Source organism: Haplochromis burtoni, unplaced genomic scaffold, assembly GCF_018398535.1.
Source record: "Haplochromis burtoni strain Fernald_Lab_line unplaced genomic scaffold, NCSU_Asbu1 Contig_171, whole genome shotgun sequence".
Taxonomy (NCBI): Eukaryota; Metazoa; Chordata; class Actinopteri; order Cichliformes; family Cichlidae; genus Haplochromis; species Haplochromis burtoni.
Window position 1 is genome coordinate 1,196,418 of NW_024582532.1, and position 19,727 is coordinate 1,216,144.

General features: G+C 38.3%; 1 protein-coding gene across 1 annotated transcript; it reads right to left on the reverse strand.

Annotated features, from left to right (window-relative positions):
• Positions 1-89: 89 nt before the first annotated feature.
• LOC102304629 (sodium/hydrogen exchanger 3) lies at positions 90-16,628 on the reverse strand. Its single transcript, XM_005943570.3, has 16 exons — positions 16,158-16,628; positions 10,981-11,283; positions 9,775-9,935; positions 7,682-7,760; positions 7,232-7,409; positions 6,900-7,120; positions 6,175-6,377; positions 5,970-6,059; positions 5,817-5,887; positions 5,607-5,736; positions 5,376-5,515; positions 4,259-4,382; positions 3,806-3,979; positions 2,235-2,289; positions 2,062-2,148; positions 90-1,332 (listed from the first exon to the last, which is right to left on the reverse strand). The coding sequence occupies exons 1-16, from the start codon at positions 16,417-16,419 to the stop codon at positions 1,055-1,057; spliced, it is 2,556 nt and encodes an 851-aa protein (XP_005943632.1). The 5' UTR covers positions 16,420-16,628; the 3' UTR covers positions 90-1,054.
• Positions 16,629-19,727: the final 3,099 nt, after the last annotated feature.

Consider the following 19,727-nt stretch of genomic DNA (forward strand, 5'->3'; position numbering starts at 1 on the left):
TCTTCCATTTATCCAATTCAGGGTTGTGAAGGGTGCTGGAGAGGGTACACCCTAAGAAAGTCGCCAGAGCTAACACAGAAAGACAGAGAAACAGTCACACCTATTCTATTTATTAGAAAATTAAAACAATACAAGAAATTAAAATGGGCACATCAAACTCATTTACACCTGCAGATTTTGATTCTCAGACAAGAGTAGCTTTGCATTATTCATGGTTCATAATAATCCTCATTTATACCCTCATTTATCTTCTACTGGCCCTTAATGAACACCTCTTAGTTCATCATCTGCCTTTAAACCAACTTTTTCCTAATTGTTTGACCCACTGAAACGGAAGGTGGGTGGAGCATGTGAGATGACCATATTTGGGATGTCCTCTCTTCCTTCCGTTGCAAGAGTCAAAAGTCAAAAAAACAGAGAGCTTTCAGAGCAGGCTGGAGCCTCACTAAATAATACTAAGAATCTGCATTATATATGCTGCAAATGTTTAAATGCATCCCACTAAAATGTGTTTGCATCATTGACCTATGTAGCATTTTATTTGTTAGTAATATTTCATCTTTCACACAAAATAGTGCCCCAAGTGGTGAAAGTTGTTGTGGTATTCTGCAATACAAATGTATGGATTATAGATTCAGAAAGTATTTTAAATCACTGTTTTATAATTGATATCTACACGTCATTTGAAAGGTTTTTACATAATATTAAGATGTTTTGGAAAAAAAACCCTTAAATAATAATTTTCAATAGCATGTTTACTACAAACCACAGACTATATGACTGTGTTCAACATATATCTAATGTTGAACATAAAGGATTTGTTTCAGTGCAGTTTTTCTTTTGCCAAGTGAAGGGTGAACCTAAAAACAGCAGGGGTTGTTTAAAGAGGTTATGTAAATGTTTTGTGTAGAAACACAGGAGCTAACCATAGTCATGGAAAAATAAACATTTTCTTGTCAGTATGAGAGTAGATGGTTAATTAGTCTGAGGTTTGTTTTGTGTCCTTGTTCCAGGTTCAAGTGAGACAGAACAGGGTGTCTGCATTGGGATACAGTTACATTTGGCCACTGGGAGGAGGAGGAGGAGGAGGAGATGTTGGTGGAGAGGGCAACTGATCATTGTTCATCTGCTTTGTGTCAGTAGAGCGAGTGCTGGCACGAAGAAGCCCCAGGCGGCGCATTTCCATAGGTGAATTGGGAAGATTCGCCTGGGCTCGCAATGACGGAGCCACCATGCTGCTGTCGGATTCACTCTCTGCCAGCCAAGGAGGGATCTCCTGCAACAAATCCGTGGGGTACAGATCTGGCACGAAGGCTGGGTTCTCAATCCCACCTTAATGAAAGAAAAAACTGAATCAGTACCTCAGGGTTCAATATTAGGGCCACTGTTGTTCTCTGCATTACATTTTCATACAAGTGAAACCATTATTGGCTGCTCATCCCTTGCACTTGTGGTCTATCCACTTTAATTCAGCTTAAACGTTTAAACTCAAATACACTCGCTGTTCTGGAGTTGTTGGTTTTTTTTAATTTGACATTTATACATAAACTCAACTCAACTGTGAAAGTGTTTTATAGGTGTTTGCTTGCAGAGTCAGAACAGTATTAGGAAATTCAAAATAAATTCTATGATAATGAGCTGCTTTCATATTTGCACTGTAGCCCTAAACTGTTCCCAACAGGTAAGAATGGAAATATTCAACACAGACGGATCGAACATTTGCTGATTTTAAACCTGTCAGCCCACTAGTACAAAGTCCTTGTGTTGTATGACAGTCTGGTGCCTTTACCCTGCAGCTCACCCTTACATAACCCTTACATACTTTTTGTTGTGTGGTGTGGTTTGTGGCTCATCTGCAGCTCTGTAGAGACCTTTCTACCACACTTTTATATTTCACCTTTTTTGGGGTTTTTTATTGCACACAAACTGTCTATTTAGTTCCCTCTGTTGTATGTTTCCCTAATCTCTGTGTTTATAATAACAGCATCTGCTACTCTCTTAATCATTCTCAAAAATATATGTTTGGTTTCATACAGGATGTAGAAAGTGCATTGATCTCACCTCCTGGTCTGTACGTGGCTCTCATGGAGAAAGAAGGGTATGACGAGTCATAGCCAGAGGCGCTATCTCCCTCTGAGAACTCAAAGTCTAAAAATGAAAATGAGAAAATTAGTTTGCTAAGACTTTAAATCTGAAAAAAACAAAAACACAAAAATCCCCACAAGCAGACAAACCTTCATCACCAGAATGGCAGAGTTTAGTCTTGCTCACTGACTTTCCATTTGGGATCTGTAGAACGAAGGAGATTTATTTAATCACATATGATGTTTAAAAAAACTGAAGGTAAAGTAAAAGAGACAAGATCAACGCCCTCAGCCATGTCCAACCCATAGCGATGTTTCCTAGTTTGCCTAGCAGAGGGCACTCTGCAATCACTTATCAACAACAATCAATTATTATTTATTCTTGTTTGCCACATTTCTGCATATCTCAAGTCCTAGTTCCTTGTTTGAGTTTCTGATTATTTTGAAAAGTGTCTGACTTAGGTTTCTTTTGTATCGTTTATTATTGCTGATTATTGTTTTCTTAGTCTTTCCTTTGTGCCCCATTGTGTTTAGCTCCTTTCCTTTGGCATCTTGTTGTCACCTGTGCTTTGTATTGAATCTAATTCCCTTGTCTCGGTCTCCTTGATTTGTATTAATGTCTCAGTGTCCCATTGTCCTTTGGCAATTCGCGCACAAATCTGTGCACTTCCAAGTATTGTTTAATGCTTCCTTTTGTTTTCACTCCATGTCTAAATATCCCTTATGGCCATTGTTGTGTTGGCTGTCTTTATTGTCTTATTGTATTACTTTTTCTCTTTTATATTTTTATTGCTGCACATTTTAATTGTTTTAGTTGCATTTTAGTTTTTAAAGACTTTGTGCAGCATGAGCTCTGGGAAATGCGTTATATAAATAAACTTGACCTAGATAAATGACGCACATGAACAAGAGGAGCCTATAGAGAATTTATAGAGCTGATCTTGGAAAGATCCAAGTTTGTTTGGCATAACAGTACATTCTGACTGATAAAGCTTCCAGGCAGGATTTAAAAATGAAAAAAATTAAATGTTTCTTGACATCAAAGACAAAAGAAGAAATATAACACAACGTGCCTTTAAAAAATCATAAAAACAAAGAAACTGAGGCAACATGAAAAAACTGTTCCATGGTCAGATGAATTAAAATGTGAAATTCTTTTTGCAAGACATGGACACCACATTCTCAAGACTAACGGGGAGAGGGACTCTCTGGATTGTTACCAGCACTCAGTTCAAAAGCCTGCATCTTGGATGGTATGGAGATGCATATGGAAGTGGTTGCTTGCATATTTGGAAAGGCACCATCAGTGCTAAAAGGTATGTATAAAGGTCAACATACAGTATGCTCCCATCCAGATTACATGTTTTTCAGGGAAGGCTTTGCTAATTTGCAGATTGCTATCACAGCAACATGACTTCATAGAAGAGTCTGGGTGCTGAACCAGCCTGCCTGCAGTCCAGAACTTTTACCAACTAAAAACATTTGGAGCACCATGAAACAGAAAACCATAAAAAGATGACGTAGGTCTATTGAGCCACACAATATTTAAAAAGAAAAGGACAACATTTCTCTCTCAAAGGTCCAGCAGCTGGTTTTCAGTTTCCAGACAGCTGTCTTGTACTAAGGATTTTCCGTATTTCCTCTTCACTGGACTTCAGAAGAGACATAATCAACTCTGCAAACAGTGGTAGGGTGTGCTTAATCCCTCTTTTTGTCTTTACCTTCTCCTGCTGTTCTTTCTTTGAGTACTTGACAATTGTCTTTGGAGGTGAAACCCCCATCTTTGCAGACTTGAATGACTCCAACCGATTCCTCATGGTTCTCTGGAAGATCTCCTGGACTTCTTTCTCATCTCTGTTGATTTTGAAATCACTGCGACTGAACCCGTGGCGATACTATAAACAACAGAATGAGAAGTCAGTTTGTTACTGCTTTATAAAACAGAAACCAGCAATCGTTCAGGCAGGACACAAAGTCAAGCTCAGCCACAGTTCAAGCAAATAAGCTGAGGATTTGCATATATACAGAAAATATACATTTGTCTATAGCCAGCCATAAATAACAGGTTGTGGTTTTTAGTTCATATACACCTCAGTAATTTAATGGTTAAATGGACGTGCATTACTAGGATGCTTTAGTAAGTCCCTCATGCAATGACTGAATTTGCTCATTACCTGTTTTCTGCTCTTGTAGAGATGCTGATCCAGAAGGTGGTGAACATCAACTGCCTCAGCTCCCCTCATAGCCTTCATGGTCTGCTCGTGCATTTCCAGGCTCACTGATGGAATATGGTCTCTACTGCAGAGGAAGCCAATCATGTCAGTGACTTAAAGCAATACAACAATATCAAAAGAGTCTGGTTTCATTTTTAAAATATGGTGGTGAACGGAAGCTGTTTGAAGGCACTGAATAGTTGCAGTAAGTTGTGTCTATTAAGTAGGTATAAAAAGTATTGAATGCATCAAATCAGTACACCAATTTTCTAATTAAATATATTTCTAAAGGTGCTATTAATATCAAATTCTCACAACATATCTGGAACAACCCATCCAATCCACACATACAAAGACATCAAACTATGCATGTCCAGAAATTAACTTATGTATAAAATGAAAAATGACACAAAGTAAAAGCATTGAACACATGAAGAAAGGGAGATGCAAAAAGCCATGAAAAGTCATGACACCAGCAATTAGAACGCAATCCAGCCACTTAGTGCAAATTAACTTCAGCTTGTTCAGTCCCAATTGATGGGTTATAAACTGGTGTCTCATTATCAAGGTGCCACACGGCAAGCATCTCATGATCAGTGAAACCAGTGAGCTCTCGCAACACCGTCAGAGCATAATTGTTGCAAAACACACTGATGGCATTGATTAGAGAAGATATTTTGAAATTAGTGAAGGTTGCAGTGAGCACTGCTGGGGCCACAATCCAGAAGTGGAAGGAACATCATTTCAGCATAAACTACCCATGACCAGATGCTCCTGGCAATGCATGTGACTAGTTTCTTGAAACCACGAAGACTTTTGTACAAAGCATTAAAAAGAAATCCAGTAAGCACTTTATCCCTGTGTCATTTCTCATTATTATACATAACTGAATTTATGGACATCAATAGTTTGATTTTTTTGCATGTGTGGATTGGATGGGTTGTTACTGACATCTGGTGAGAGTTTTATTTCAACAACACCTTTAGAAATATATTCACTTAAAATCGGTGATGTGTTAAATACTTATTTTACCCTCTGTATATATTTTCACACTGTCATAAAAATCCAGATTGCTCACCCCATAGTGAACATTGCACCATGATCATTTATCATGTATGGTGGGATGTCAGGCTCTGTGTATTCACTTTCCAACTTTTTCTTGAAATCAAGAATGGCGCTGTCATTACGGACAAACTCCAGAGAGCCTCTACGCTCGCCCTGCAACAGAAGACACCAGCAGTAATCTTCTCAGTTTCATTTAATTTGTACTTGAGCAAAACATACTTGAATTTGCACAAATGATTCTCACTTCAGTCACATATTCCATGGCATCCTTGAGGTTCAGCTGATGGAAGACATCAAACACGTCATCTTGTTTCTTCCTTGCAGACGGCTTCATCAAAAATGGCGTCATCCACTTCTCCTCAAAATGCCTCCACCTTTACAAAAAGAAATATCACTGTTGCTTACTTTAAAATTAAAAGGCATTTTGGAATTATGTATTAAGTCTTGTACATACTTGCTCCTGAAGTAGTTATCTCCTATTTGTCCTGATATGTCTTCTATGGCAACCAGAGTGTGATTAAACATCTAAAGAAAGGAGAAGGACTTTGTAGAAACTGGGCGGGAAACGTTTTTGTCGGTGAAACATGACGTGTTTTATTAGATTTACCTTGTTTGTAATTTTCTCTAGGAGTGAGACCTCAGTTACTGCAGCTCTCTTTACTTTAAGCCACATGACCAGAGGTTTCATCGTTATTCCCTGTAACAATGTCAAGCACAAATGTGCCAACAAAATTAAGCTCTAACACAGACTGTGTAATTAACAAGCAAACTACACATATTTTAGCTAATTATCAACTCCAAAAATTCACTACCTGCAAGATGACAGTGAAGTACACCACAATGAGAGTAGTGCAGATCATCAGGTTTTTCTCCTTTATCTTTTTCTCATCCAGCAACACAGCCAGGCCATACGCAACAGCCCCTCGTAGGCCACCGTAGCTCATGATCACCATATCCATTAATTCAACTGGGACCAGCCTGTACCTGTTAAGGATCCACTGCAGGAAAAACACACCTGAAAGATACATACAAACACACAGTTATTTAAAGACTTCACACATCGGTGGTGCTTTTTGCTGGATTGTTGAATTACGCTTTTAGTAAAGCCCAGCACTCAAGTCTAGTGTTTTCTTTGCCTCATACTAATCTCATTGTTGTCCCTCTTGTGTACAGACCTTTCCTGGATTTTCCCTGCCGCACAGTGTTTTTAGAGACAGCCTGAGCAGAGCAAATGAGAAGACATTGTTTGGCTGCCCCTTCCCCTGGATTCCTGGAGCCCCTATTTTCCCTTATCACTACCTGTATGTATCACTCTGGTGTTTTCATTGTAAATAAGCTCACTAAACTTGAATACTGTGAATCCTGCCTCTGAGTCCGGTCGCTCAGTGTTCTTGACACACGTATTCTTGTAAATGTGTGTCATTTGATCTTTGTGCTGCAGCAGCAGAAGATTTCTTTGCATAACACACCAAGTTTTTACCCCACAATGTGTGCGATGCTTTGACTCAACAGTGATAGCCAAACAACAAAATCTCACCAATGAATCTATACACAAAGACGAAGAAGACTGTGAGGAGGATGAAGCCCGTGTTCCAAACCCAGATAACCTTATCGATGGCCGAGATACCGAGGAAAACAAAGATGATGGTTTCTGATCCGTTGGCGAAAACCTTCATGGCATATTTGACTGTTTGGACGGAACTCTCATCCATGTTTGCTCTGACGTACTTCTGACATAACACACCGCAGAATGTAGTCCTACAGAAGGAACCGCAAAGTAAACTCTAAATATGTTTACCTCATTTTTACATTTATAAAATGGATACAGACATAATAAAACAAATTATATTTCAGTTGTGAAATACTCACGAAAGGATAGCAGACAGAGAAAGCATTTCAGCAGTCAGGTAGGAAAGGTATCCCATGACAAAGATGAAGCCTGGCTCGATGATCTGGATGTTTTTTGTGCATCTGGTCAGAAGTGAAATTAGTATGCCGAATGCTATGCCCACAAGGGAACCACCAAATGCAACCACAAAGAAGGAAACTGTGGAGAGAGAGGAAACATATAAAAATCTATTTTTTTTAGTGCTATTGTTTACTCCCCTCTAAAACCTACTAGCCTTACAGGGCAGTGATAGCATAAAAAGTGTTTAATTTATTTTGTGTCCACACCCGACAAATTAAAATGGTCAACACATTTGTGTGTTGCAGCAGGGACACTCTACACTGTCTATTTTGCCAGACTTGACTGTGAGCAATTACACTGCATGAACAAATACATTTTCTTTTACCAGATTAATAAATGTTATAGCTTACCTATTCCTTTAATAATTTCTGCTGCATTAATTCGGCCTCCTCCCAGCGATACAAATGCATCAAACACATTAAAAAGCACCTAAGAGAAAAAAAAGAAAACTTACTGAGTGATCAGTATATATATAAAAGAAACAAACAAAAAACTGTCAGCATTTGGACAGTCAAACTGGAATGTTTTCAGACTTTTCTTTTCTAGTATGTAGCACTCAACAGGAGATAAACTTCCATCATATTCTCACTGCTGGACCTAACATCTAAACGGGAGGTGAGAGACTCCCGTGCCATGGTTCTGATTGAGACATGGCTGAACCCTGTTTCTGATTATGTAGTTAGTCTGCATGGGGTTAATCACAATGTGGCTACGCAGGAGCCAAACCTTTTGTGGTAAATTCTGTGGAGGTGGGTTTTGTATTTACACAAGCAACAGATGAAGTACAAACACAGCAGCGGTCTTAAGTCAGTGTTCTCCTGAAACAGAGCTGCTCACTGTTAATGGCAGACTGTGTGACCTGCCCAGAGAATTTACCACTATGAATATTATGGTTGTAAACATCCCCTCCAGTGCAAACACAAAATAGACCCTGAGTGATCTTTAAAACCTTCACTGAGTTTCAAGCCACACTGCCAGAGGGCGTTTGTGTTGTAGTAGGAGAATTCAATCAGGCAAACAGGCCTCGTTCCCAAGCCCACTGCTGTTGATAATGCTGACACATGACTGCAGTGCTGCACTTGCTTCTAATCACATCATTAAGTATGCAGATGACACAGCAGTGGCAGCATCATGTTTCTGGGAGTACAGATAACTGATAGCCTGGGCTGGTCACTTAATACAGCATCTGTAGTTAAACGGGCTCGGAAGCACCTGCATCGCTGTGCCAGATGAGGAGAGCACACCTTCCCCTCCCCATTCGCTCCACTTTCTAATGAGGCACCTTGAAAACTTGCTGAGTAGCTCTATCTCCATCTTATTCTGCAGCTCCAGTGTCTCAGAAAAGAAATTGCTGCAGAGCTCATCAGAGGCTGCAACATCATCAAAGACTACCATACTACTTGGTACACCAACTTTCTCTGCTCCACATCCCTGCCAACCTGAGGAGGGGCATCAAACAGGCCAAGGAGGCTTTCAGGTGAATGATAGAGGGCTTCCTCACTTCCTCGGGTGTGGAGGGGCATCCAAACGCTCACCAACTACAAAGGCCAGAGCCCCCCAATCCACAACAGCAGCATCAAACTTGCAGAGGATCTCACACCTTTGCCCAATATGATCACTACTACAGCTCATTCAGCACCATAAGTCCAGACATCCTAATCACCAAAGGTCCAGTTTCTTCAGGACATAGATAGAGACTTCAAGAGGAATAGACGGGTCCTCTCCCCTCTTATAGGAGGAGAACAGATGGAATCTGTCTCAATCTTTAATTTGTTGGGCACCCACATCTCCAATGGTCTTATGTTAATGTTGGATCCATAACACCAACACCCTCGTAAAGAAGGCTCGGCAGGTCCCATTTTAGGTCCCATTTTAGAAACTGCAATGTTTTAAAGTTTACCTGCACACAAAATATGTAACATAATAATAATAATAATAATAATAATAATAATAATAATAATAATAATAATAATAATAATAATAATAATAATACAATTAAACCCTTTAAATGTATTAAATGTAATGTGATTTTTTTTAAAGAAAAAATTTCTTAAATGCAAGAGTATAAAAATGATCTCAAGTACAGTCAAAGGTCAAAGTCAAATGAAGTGCGATGTATACGCAATTTTTATTCTGTCTTGTTAGAAGGCTTTCTGACATTATTAGGAGGCAGGTTTTTGGATGTTAGACATTAATATTAATACTGAGTCAGTTTCCAGCCTAACAAAGTTAACCAGGTGCTCTGTTAAAGCACTCTGGCTTGCTTTTTCACAGTAAAGGTTTTAATAGTCATTAAAGGAACAGGCGCTGCTGTTTTAGATTCTAGAAACCTGAGCTCCCCGTCTCGGTAAGGTCTCGGCCTCACTGCTCTTTGCGGTGTGTAAGCAGACTCCACGTTTTGGTTTGGTGAAAAGCTTGCGTTTACAGAGTTTATCATACTAACCACTGTCACACCGTCGTTGAGCAGCGACTCTCCAAACACTATGATGAAGAGGACTTCGTTAACGTGGACCTGATCAAACACAGCTAAGACAGCCACGGGGTCCACAGCAGCCATCAGACTTCCGAAAAGAAGATACTGCAGCAGACCGATGTCCAGGTCACCTGTACAGATACAGAGGGCCGGAAATACAATAAACCTAGCTCATATTTTCTGTAGCTGAGAATGACAAAGTAAGCATTCTAATTCATTAATAGAATAAATCGTGTCAAATCTCTCTCCAGTCTCGTCCAGTGCCGTGGACAAGGCCTAAGCATAAAATAAACTTATTAAGTCTGCATTTGGAGAAAGTTTGGGAATTAAACCAAATTAGCAGCTACTGATGCTGTTGTTTAATGTATTCAAACAAAGAATAAAAGTAAAGTATTAAAGGATTTCTGTAATACTAAAGAAAGCTTGCTTAAGTCATGTGACTGTACAACTTTCATTTGTTCCTCATGTCTTTGTTCCAGAACAATCACAGCCTTCAGGGGTAAAATATAAAGCTAGGTTTGAAGTGCTTATGTTTGTGTCATTTGTGTCACAACAATGTGTGTGTTATGATGGTCTGTCTCGCTTCCATTGTTAATTGCCTTTTTTCCCACTATTTGTCTGCTACACGTTGAGAAACATGAATTTGTATTTTAGTTTTTTGTTATATAAATAAAGTTTTTTTTTCTCTGTTTTGTGCAGCCAGCAAGATTTACTGTGCATGTTTTATGCACAGTTCAATTATTACGATGCAGAGTTTGTGCAAAACGTTTTGGGAGTTAAATGTGAATATTTAAAAAAAATAGCACTAATTAGCCCCCAGTTTATGCACACAGCTTAATAACCAAGCTTTCTATCAGTAGCTGATAATGTAGAAATCCACCCTTTTTTCCAAATTTGGCCTCTTCTGGATTATAATAACCAACATGCTGCCGACCAAATCCTTATCAGTCAAGCCTCAAAATGTGGATTGTTAGTTCCAACGAAGTAACTAACTGATATTTTTAAATGTCTCCTTCTTTTACTTAGATTTTTAATAATCCTTTAGTATGCTAAACAACACTACAAATATCACAAATCATAGCTATCAGTCTAAACATCTCAGAATGGATCGCTTCCTCTGTGTGAGTCGCAGCAGCAGGTGTGCTGAAATGGAATAAATTAAAGATCCTCTCTTACCCATGGCTCCTCCCATGTGACACCCCCATAGTGACAGCCCCAAACTGGCAGCATTCCAGCAGGTCCCAATGACGGCATGGATCAAAATAGCACCCAGGTTTGTGAAGAAGAGCTTGTTTGGCATGTGGTAGCCTGAATCCAGAATGATTTGAGGCAACAGGAAATAGAAGAAGACTGTTGGGCTCAGTGAGAAGGTCTGCACCTTGTCTGCACCCCAAATCATGCCACCCAAAATGAAACCAGAGCAGATGAGGAGAGCACTCTCAGGTATGTAGTTGGTGACATTATGGTTGGCCTCAATGACTGAGAGGAGAAAAAAGATCAAGACAAAGACAAGAACCATCAATCAATTGTAACAACCTTTGATTTTAAGCCGCTCTTCTTCCTGTCAGGTAGGAGCTGGCAAATGTTCAAAGCTCAGTTCACTTCAGTTCACTTAACCTTAAATATAAAACTCTAGTTGACCATTTGCAACTTCTGCAAATGATCAACTTTTGCTCATCTAAAAAAAAGCATCTGGGGATATGAGCAACATGTGAGGTGGTTGGATCGTGTGTGAAACCTGTCTGCATAACCAAAGATAACCACATGTCTAATGAGCTCATAAAGTGTCACTAAAATTTATTTAACAATAAAAACTACTGAACCACAGTGTACACCTGTTCTTACCCCACAGGGTTGCACTTATGTTGTGCACATTTGTATTTAAAATTAGTTGACGATTAAATTCCAAAAACTATAGTCCCCAATACAGCTTACATTTGTGCAAGCACAGAATCAAAATGAATGTTTTTGCTAATATCTACTTCAGTGAGGATGAAAAATAAATGTTAAAACAAGTCTTTTTGCTTTCAGCTTTTAGAGTTATTGTACAAATTTATGTGTCACTCCACACATATAGAAAGCAGCTAAAACAATCATAAAGCTTCCAATTTTATATATATGTAAGACTCATATCACAGTAAAAGTGAATATATTCTCCCATTACTAAAACATATTCACTCAAGGACCTCCAACAAGTTAAAGATTCTCTCCACACCATGCAAAGGTTAATCACTTTTTTCAATTTAACTCAAAGGAACCTCTTGTAAAAAAAAATATAATAATACTGGAAATCTATAAACAAACAAAAAATAATGACGTAACCAAAACACTTTCGCTTTTGATCACTAACTTGACTCCTTATAAAACCACATCTGTGCGGTCTCTCGTGAAGTAGATCAGCTGAGATTTTGAGGAGTTAGCTTTACGTTTAAAAAGGTTTAACTCAAGAAAAGGATGACCAAACAGACCAGCAACAAGAGCCAGACATGCAATTATCTAGTGACCAGCTCTAAATTAAAAACCAGTAGACTATAGGCCGACTGACCATACGCAAGATTGCAGTGTGTGACTGTCTGGTTTAGTTGTTGCTTTGACAATTTATTGCTTTGTTTGTATTTTCTGGGCACGTCCACGGGGATTTGTGACACAGTCAGTGATGGAACAGAGGTCATTGGATACCTGTTAAATTTGTGGGTTTAGGAGCATTTTCACCATTTTTCCTTTAAATGAAGAAATACATTCAAACATATACTGTAAATGAGATGGAGCCAAAATCCATCTGTGTATACCGTATAATGTGTGGAAAAGTTGCAACAGGTGTGTGGTGTCACGGTCACTGAGTTTTGTTGTGTAGACTTCTTATCGAGTCTGTAATTAATAACCTAATTTGGTTTTATCTTATTTTTTCCTCTATTCTAGGTTTGTTTATTTTCTCTTGATTTCTGTCTCTTCCATAGTAGTCCAGGGGTTTTGAATTCCATTGAGTTTTTTTAACTCCATTTCCGATCAGGTTTCCTGTCGCCCTCTGTGTTACGATTCTTAGTCCCCAGTTCTTATTACTTTGGAATTGACATTGTTATTTATATTTACTTTATTGTGTTTTGGTTCAGTTTAGCCTCTCCGTGCCTTTTTGTATCTTCTTGTCAAATTCCTGCCTCTGTGTAACGTATTTTCCTGTTGAGTCATTTGAGGTTTCATTTTGTTACAGTAGTTTCTGGTCTCCTGTGTGCTGTGTTTAGTTTTACCTCCTTGATTAGTTTCAGTCATGACCTTCCTGCATATATAACCATGTCCTTGTCTTTGTTATTTGTTATTGTGTGTATTTACCCTGCCTTGTGTGTTTCTCCTTTATTGCTCCATGTCAGAGTTTTCATTTGACTGTCAGGCAACTTTGTATTTTAATTGTTATGCCCTGAACTAGCAGGACATAACCCCTTTGGACTTTGTCACTTTCTGTCTTTCAGCTATAGCAAAACTGCTTCCTGCTCAAACCTGGACAGTTTCATTCTGACTACTGGAAACATAAATAACAATGCTGTTGGTATTGGGAGAATTCAGATTCAAAATATAATTAGGGTCTGTGGAAAGATATAAGGTTTTAATGTACTAACTCGAGGGTCTTGAATGTGAGAGCTTCATGCATCCCATGGATTGTGAAAAAAATGTATGTATAAATATGGAATTAAACCTTCTTTTTTTTTTCATTTAATTGCATTTGTCATAGTTCTAAGTGATTTTTTTGGTTTGTTTTTTTCTTTTTACATTTTACAAATTTAAATGTGTCCCCAGTGACCCCAGTAAGCTATATTTCACAACAGCAAAACAAAACTGGAAATTCTGTTTTAGATATGAGTTCTTTGGGGGAGTCTGAGGTCACCATTTCTACGGCAGAGAATCAAGGGTCCTTCTATGGGAGACTAGCTGCAGTGGCATTGACGAGCTGGCCAAAGGTTTTCGTTGACCCACCCTGATCAGCAGAGCTTCAGGCAGAGGAGGCTGCTGCAGTGATGAGGCTTTGTCCAGCTGTCCACATATCCATCAGTATTCAGTAGTGTGGACTTGGACGGCCGATGTTGGAACGGCGATGATGAGATCAACATTTCCTCCTAGATGAAGTAGTTGGTTGGGCTAGAGAAAGCTCCTCGCCCTCAGCCAACATATTCATCAGGCTGGAAGCTGTGCCAGCTGTCAGAGAGCCAGAAGGGCTGGATGGATATGTGGACAGCTGGACAAACTATTTTTAAGATCATCTCGTCCACGTCTGCTTCTAATCACCAGTACTGCAACCTCTCCTCGACCATCCACGCTGCTCTGCCTTAGTCTGCAGCTTCACATCCTCAGCTCTGTACCTCAGGATCAGAAAAACAGTCTGATTTGGCTGCTATGCTCTGAATTTCACTTTTTATTTGATTGAAATAATTCTCTACACTCTGGACGCACTGCACAGACAGTGTTGTGCTGAAAAGTGATTTCTTGTATTTGCCAAAAAGTGATTTTCCATATTTAAATTACTTTTAATGGCTTGTTGGCCTATGATATGTGAAACATATGTCAAATGTATCCCTCATGTCCATCCATCCATCCATCCATTCGCTTCTGCTTATCCTTTTCAGGATTGTGGGGGGCGCTGGAGGCTATGCCAGCTGTCAAAGGGTGAGAGGCTGGGTACACCACACTCACTTCCACATTCACACCTATGGGCAATTTAGATTGATCAATTAACCTACCCCCCACTTACTATCCCTCATCCTCGAGCTACAAACAACATTCTTGTCACAAGGTAGAAGCCACAATTTTTTGGCAAAGTGATTTTTAAATATCCTTCTTTTATCCAGTTAAATTGACAATGACATTACTTTTTTTTAAAGAGAGAGAGACCTGGCCAAGAGGGCAGAAATTGCAAGAAGTATAACAATAGTTCTGTAAAGATATTTCAACTGGTTCTAAAGGACTGGATTAGTTATATTGTAGGTAAAATAACCCAGTGGGTAAAATACTTGCAAAATAAGTAATTTCTTTAGTTTATAAGTAACCCCTTTGTAAATCCTATTCGCTAAAGTCTATTTTCTCTATTTATTTAGTCTATTTATAAGTAAAGGTATTACAAAAAAAAAAAATTACACACATTGGAAATCACTTTTTGGAAGACAAAAAAGAGTGGTGTATACCAAAGTGCCTACCCATTTATAAACTGCTATAAATAACTTGTTGGCCTATAATATGTCAAAACAAATGTCCCCGTATCCTGGGACACGAAAACTTATGATGTCATGTCATCTGGAGCCCCAAACAACATTCCAGTCACAAGGAAAAAGTTATAATCAGGTTTTTTTTAAAGTGAGTTTAACATCACCTTTATTTATCCAGTTAAAAACTCTCATTGACGTTGAACATTTCTTTTTAAAGGGTAATCTGGCCAAGAGGCTTACAGGAACTGCTAAAAATATAACAATAGTACTATAAAGATATTTTAAGTGGCAAATATAATTGGATTGGTTGTAATGTAGGTGCAATAACACGGGGTCATAAAGATGAAAAAAGGGCATGTTTTAAATAACCCCTTTGTAAAGCCTGTTCATCAAACTCTATTTAAACAATATAGATAAGGACATTACACACGAAAACTCTGCAAGTCACTTTTTTTTGCAGGCGCTCACTTTTTGGCAGATATTCCGCGAGTTCTGATCGAGTATCCTGCCAAAAAGGGATCGTCTGCCCAAAAAAAAGAAGTGATTTCCTATGTTTTTATGTGTTTTTAACGGCCAATATCTTTACTTATATTTGTAAATAGACTCTCCGCAGACTTGGCTCGTGTTAGAGCGGCCATCAAGTAAAAGTCGGCTTAAACAATAAGTGTTGCTAAGCAACGCGGCATGCCGGGTTGCCGATATTTCACATTGATTTCTATGAGGTTCAAATATCGTCCAATCGTCCATATCGTCCGTCACACATCCAAAAATTCACTATATGATGAGTAAGCTCAGGAAAAGCCGTGAAATATAAGATGATGGGGTTTTAATTAAACAGAATTGCATGATTTTTTAAAATTCTAGTTGTAGGGTTAATCTTAGATTGCAAAGTGCCCTGAGAGGACATATGTTTGGCTCTATTTAAATATCACTAAAGTGTATAAGCACACACGTTTTTATACATTTAAGAGCTCTTACCTGAGAAATAATAAAAAATAATAATAATAATTGCACCAGTGACAAAAATACATGTTGTGCGTAGCCCTAAACTAGAAACAAATTATTACTACTTCAAAATTATTATTATTTTTAAATATCTTGGGTGCAGAGGATTATTTTTAATAGATTTCAGAAAAGGAGAGCACTTCCATGAATTGGACTTACGGAGTTTGCAGAGCCAGCAAACCAAAACCCACAGGGCCACCAGGTACTGTACGCTGATGTGATCCCACTTCCAGGTCACAATAGGCAGTGTAGTGATGGGCGCCCCTCCATGACCACCTTCTCCAGTTGTGTTAGAGCTTGAGGCCATCCCAGTTTCTGTTTGTGTATTTCGGGTTTTTGCTTCTTTACTAGCCAGGCTCAAGCCTCCACATGCCATCAGCAGCATGCAGAGAAAAAGTGTAAATCGCCAAAGAGTTGCCATTATTGGATAAAATATCTTAAAACTTTAATCAAACTGCTATTTAGACTGTTGATGAAAATGCTCGAGTCAGCCTCAGACTGCAGCTCAAAGTCTCATTTCCTTTTTCTGCGCCTTCTTCTTCTCACTCAGATCTCTGTCACTCTCTTCACATATGTATCCATATCCTCATCTGACCAGAGCATGGTATCCACTTTCTGCTCTCTTCTCTGTCAAGGATACAGCTTTTACAGCAGGTGAAGCTCAGCCCATTATGATGCTGGTCTTTCTCCACCCACTTTTGTACCCAGACCAGCAAGTTTAGTCACGTTACTCAGTGAGTTCTATGAATGTCTGTATTAGCAAGTTCTCATAAAATTTCTACTTCTCAGATGGAGTTGATGGAAATATTTTGGAAGAAACTCCTTATACATACTTATGAAGCTCTTTTTTGAAGCAGATGTATGTGTACTTTGATTTTATTATGTCATAAGTTGAGAAGATTCATGTTTTTAAAAAATAAAAAAAATGAAAATTTTGATCCAATGTAATATATGATATCCATACATTACAGATATAACTAAGCTGTTGCATATACTGATCAAGTTTAATGTCACTTAAACTTGGATTCAAGTGTTTTACTGGACACAAGGTTCTGCGCTGATTGGAGAGAAACTATGTTATAAACACATATATTATGATATACAAGCATGAGCGAAAATTTAAAAATGTGTACAATGATTTGTGTGTAACTTTTGAGGACTCACAAATGTTTTTTGCAATACACAAAAACAGAGCAATAAGCAATTTCAACCCATTTTTAAGTTGAGCTTCACAAATTATTTTTGCTTCAAAAAGCGTCCTTTCTCTACAAATGTCTAAAAAATATTTGTGACAGTGTTTCCTGAAGCCTGAAGCTTGTGGCTCTCAGCTAACATCAGGTTAGATGATGGCAATCTGTGTTTTAACTGAACCAAAAACTTTTTGGTTTAACACTAAAAAGGGCAAAAATATATTAAAAATATCACAACAATGAGCAAATTTTTAAATTCACCCTGCAGAGTTGCTCAAAAGGGCAGCAAATCAAATACAACATAAAAATGTCAGCTTTAAAAGAACCGTCATGAGCTGTATGTAGAGTGTAGGAGTGCTGAGGACCCAAATACAAACAAGTGAACTGAAAATACACCCCTTATTATTCTGATGCAATGTCCAGTACAGAAATCAATAAATCTACTGTAAAACATAGTGGAAACCAGTACAAAGAGGCTAAAACAACGCAGTTCAGAAACACAAGCTTTGATATTCAGAATGTGTTCGAACAGTGTTTTTACTATTACAACTATGCAGACAAGCTCTGAAGGAAGAGAGAAGACCTGTCTTATTGTGCACAATAACAAATACTGGACAGGAAAGCAGGAAGGCACATACCATAGTGCCATTTAGCATGTGGTCATCCAATCACCCTGTGGGCTAAAGCGGCACGCGGAAGACCTGCCTTAATCATATCTTTTAATGTTTCTTGTAAGCACTTTAAACTGCCTTCTAGAAAATGCAGCATAAAACTTCTGTATTGCCGACAATAGCTGAAGATTTAATTTATATATATATCTTAAATCTTACATAAGACTTTGGTTGGTCCCTGTTACTCATTCTAAGAAAATATAACAGAGAATAGTGGGGAATATGGATTAAGCTTCACTACTGAACAATTAAACCCTTCTTTTTGAGCAATGTCCTGTGACAGAGGTGAAAACCATTTCTCTACTACATACAAACTCACAATTGAAAATATCCAGCTGTGTGTTGAAGAGCTTATGTAAACACATTCACTCTTCCTGTGATGTGTTTCAATAAAGCCTGTGGAAAAAGGAGAAAAGTGATGAAACTTCATGCAAAATAAAATTCAACAGTAGTTGGCACGCAGAGGAAGCAAACACAGATATTCTTTTGATAAGATAGATATTTGTGCAGGTTTGCAGAGACTGATAGTCTGAACCATGAAGGGAGACTGGGAGGACAGTTAATGGTTTACAGTGGCACAAACCACTGAGCCTCCATAAAAATGTTGTTTCCAGTTTGAGCCAGCACAATTTGTAATTATAAAGCAATAGTTTCATAAAGTGTTAATAGGTAATAAAGTTACTGAACTATTTTAAACCGCTTGCACTTGGGGGGGAGGGGGAGGTCATGCTGTCAAAAGAACATGAGGAACAGTCAGATTTGGCATGGTTTAGTCCAAGTTCATTAAAAAAACCACAAAAATAAACAAAAAATGCTGGTTAAAATAGAAGCAGGATTTAAAACAGCAGACAGATGATTTTATTACTGTAAACTTGTTGAATAAACTAAATACACATCCTAAAGCTGACTAAATCTAAACCTACCAACCATTCAGAATTAGCTTGCTTTGACTGTTTTTATTACACGTATCAGAAAAGAAAACACCTGTAAATATATTGCATGTCGTTACCATAATGCCATCTTTTTGATTTCATGTGTTTTTGTATCAGGATCACGACCATTAAGAGCCTTTGTCTCCCGGTTTTCTTCAAGCTGATGTTAGCTGAAAGCTGTTAACTTTGTGATGAACCCAGAATGTTCAAAGTTTTCTGAATTAGCCATGAATCAAAGACTAAACACAGCCTACTGTTATCAGAGAAAAGTAAGAATTACATCTCAGTGCTATTCTGCATTAGCTCGATTACATCTGTAGTCAAATGTAAAGACATTAGTTTACAACAACAATGCAGGAGTACAGAGGAAGCCCAGAAAAAGAGAATGTCAATTTACATGAAACAGACAACGTGAAATTTGTCATATCAGGAGATTTGTGACTCACAGCTAAAGCTGTCTAGCATGACCGTATTCAGGCTGTCTCAATGAAATCACACCGAGTCGAAAGTAGAAAAATGGAAATCTTCCTAGGTTTTTCTTCACATGAAGTTATTCATGAAGCCATTAATTTTCCAAAACAAACAAGCATTGCCTTGTAACCTTTTACATCAAAATATTGAGAATGACAAAAGTGATGCACTCTATAGTGCAATAAACGGGAAGCATAATAGCATAATAGGCACATCTCCAACAGATCAATAGAGATCAAGTTAATCAAAACCAATGCACTGGTGTCCTAAGCAGCTGGCATTAAGTGTCATGAAAGCTTTTGTAGCATGTGTTGTGCTAGAATTAACTTTACATACAGTTTCCATCACATCATCTTTGAATGCAGTATTTAAAGGGGACTTTCTTGGCTAACAGAAAGAACACAAGCAGAGCAGATCTTTCCTGTAGAATTGTTTGTTTTTAACTATGCGTGTGTGTGTGTGTGT

Coding starts and splice junctions, on each gene's coding strand:
- LOC102304629 (XM_005943570.3), bottom strand. CDS start 16,419: ATGGCAACTCTTTGGCGATTTACACTTTTTCTCTGCATGCTGCTGATG. Junction 5,888..5,969: donor TAGAGAAAATTACAAACAAG/GTAAATCTAATA, acceptor TCCTTTCTTTAG/ATGTTTAATCACACTCTGGT. Junction 5,516..5,606: donor CCATGGAATATGTGACTGAA/GTGAGAATCATT, acceptor CTTCTGTTGCAG/GGCGAGCGTAGAGGCTCTCT.